Raw genomic sequence first — 1,967 nt, 5'->3', positions numbered from 1 at the left:
CTGCCTGCCTGTCTGTCTGTCTGCCTGCCTGCCTGCCTGTCTGTCTGTCTGCCTGCCTGTCAGTCAGTCTGTCTGTCTGACATTTATATATAAAAAACTTTTTTGATTCATTTAAGGTTGAGCAACAAGCTTCCCCAGGTGAGCACCTCTTGGTTCCTGCTCTGTTCCCATGAGAACCGTTTTCCTCTTAAAGGGACAGGGTGAGTTTCTATTATTTCCACGCGTCAGAGTGGGTGCGTGTCCCTTTAAGCCCACATGACAGCCGGAAGTGAACGAGCTGGAGCACGCGAGGTCGTCCTAATTTCTGCCTCGTCATACTACGTTTCGTTCTCGACCTTCGGCTCCCCGGGCGGGTGGGGGCAGCTCCGCGGTCCACGCCGACAATTGGCTGGGCTCTTCCTCCTGCGCGTGCGTGCGCGCGCCGCCTCCTGCCACTGTCCCTGCGTTCGTCGCGGTCTCTCGCGCGCGCACGTTGCGTGGCGCGAGAAGTGCCCGTCCTCCTGGCGAAGATCAAAGTCTCTGTGGCGCCCTCCTTATCGGAATGTTTGAAGATTAACGAGGTTTTCCACGCGCTCTTTCATCATCATCTTCTTCTTCTTCTCCTTCTTCTGCCGCGGCAGCTCCGGAGCCAGGAAGCCGACAGAGGCAGCAGCGCGGACGGAAGGAAGTAGACACCGCGTAAGGTCGACGGCAGGACCGGTGTCAGCATGACGGAGAAACGGATGTCGAGGTGGTACTTCGGGGGGCTGGCTTCCTGCGGAGCCGCCTGCTGCACGCATCCCCTGGATCTCCTCAAGGTGAGGGCCACAGTGACCCCCCGAGACGGTGTGTGGGGGACCAGGGTTGACAGCTGACCCTTAAAATTAGCAACAGAAGCTTAAAAAGACCAATTTCTTATTCATTTAAGTTAATAAGGAACTCTCTTTGTTTATTATGCACGAGAGCCAGGACAGATATGATAAGTGAAACAGGTGAAACACCCAGAGCTGCAGAATCATGTTTTTGTTTTCCTGCAGGGAATGATGTTGAACACAGAATTACACTTTGGCTAATTTAGGCTACATGTAGTTTTAGCTGCTGTTAAATTTTACAAATTTTTATAGTGACTGAATTCAAACAAGAACTGGAAAAATTAGAGTTTCTGCAGAAACAGAAGTGCTGAAGAAGCTGGAAGTGAGTTGTTAAAGCTAAAAGTAACAGAACACTAGCTGAAAGCTAAAAGAAGCAAAAAATTGGCTAAAAGCTAAAAGCAGCAGAACAAGAGCCAGTAGCCAAAAACTGAGAAATGGCTAGCCAAGAGCTAAAGGTAGCTAAAAGAAGCAAAGGGCTGGCTAAAAGGTAGAATTAGCATAAAGCTATCTAAAAGCTAAAAGTAGCAAGAGATTAGTTAATAGGAGAAGAACTCTAGCTAGAAGCTAAAAGGAACAAAAAGCTAGCTAACAACTAAAGGTAGTGAAAATATAGCTAAAAGGAGCTAAAGATTTGCTAAAAGGAGCAGAACTCTAGCTAAAAGTTAAAAAGATCAGAACTCTACATGGAAGCTAAAAGGAACAAAATGCCAGCTGAAAGTAGCTAAAAGTTATTGAAAAGCTAAAAGTAAGATCCGACTAGCTAAAAAATATAAGTTGCAAAAAAAAGATAAATTGAACAAAACACTAGAAGCTAAAGTAAGTTATTTCGGCTGCTCCCTTCTCCAGGTATCGCCACAGGGAGCCAACTCGCACAAACAATTTGGGAACTGTTTTACTCCGGATGCCCTTCCTGCCACAGCCGGGGCTCGAACCTGCGGCCTCAGGATTACATGACTGCGGCACTGACTGCCGAGCTAAACGTAGCTAAACCGACACAGAGTCCCGTTTCTGTTTATTTTCTAACTTTTGAAAACAGGCTTGTGGACGTTTTGTCTCCTAAACGTTCAGCTGTTGGCTTCTTGCTGATGAAAGAACGTCTCGCAGCTAAATATTATT

The 1,967-nt window shown here is 47.1% G+C and overlaps 1 protein-coding gene across 1 annotated transcript in view; it reads left to right on the top strand.

The window, feature by feature from the left end:
• The first annotated feature begins 265 nt into the window (after positions 1-265).
• The window catches only part of LOC108247937 (solute carrier family 25 member 10), a 10,156-nt gene continuing 8,454 nt past the window's right edge, over positions 266-1,967 (top strand). Inside the window, exon 1 of the mRNA XM_017436367.3 lies at positions 266-797. Within this exon, the coding sequence (XP_017291856.1) occupies positions 708-797 (90 nt within the window). The 5' untranslated portion in view covers positions 266-707. The remainder of the gene's footprint in view (positions 798-1,967) is intronic.

The sequence above is a fragment of the Kryptolebias marmoratus genome, linkage group LG3 (assembly GCF_001649575.2).
Source record: "Kryptolebias marmoratus isolate JLee-2015 linkage group LG3, ASM164957v2, whole genome shotgun sequence".
NCBI lineage: Eukaryota > Metazoa > Chordata > Actinopteri > Cyprinodontiformes > Rivulidae > Kryptolebias > Kryptolebias marmoratus.
Note: the sequence above shows the minus strand (reverse complement) of the source record. Positions and strands in the feature narration are given on the sequence as shown.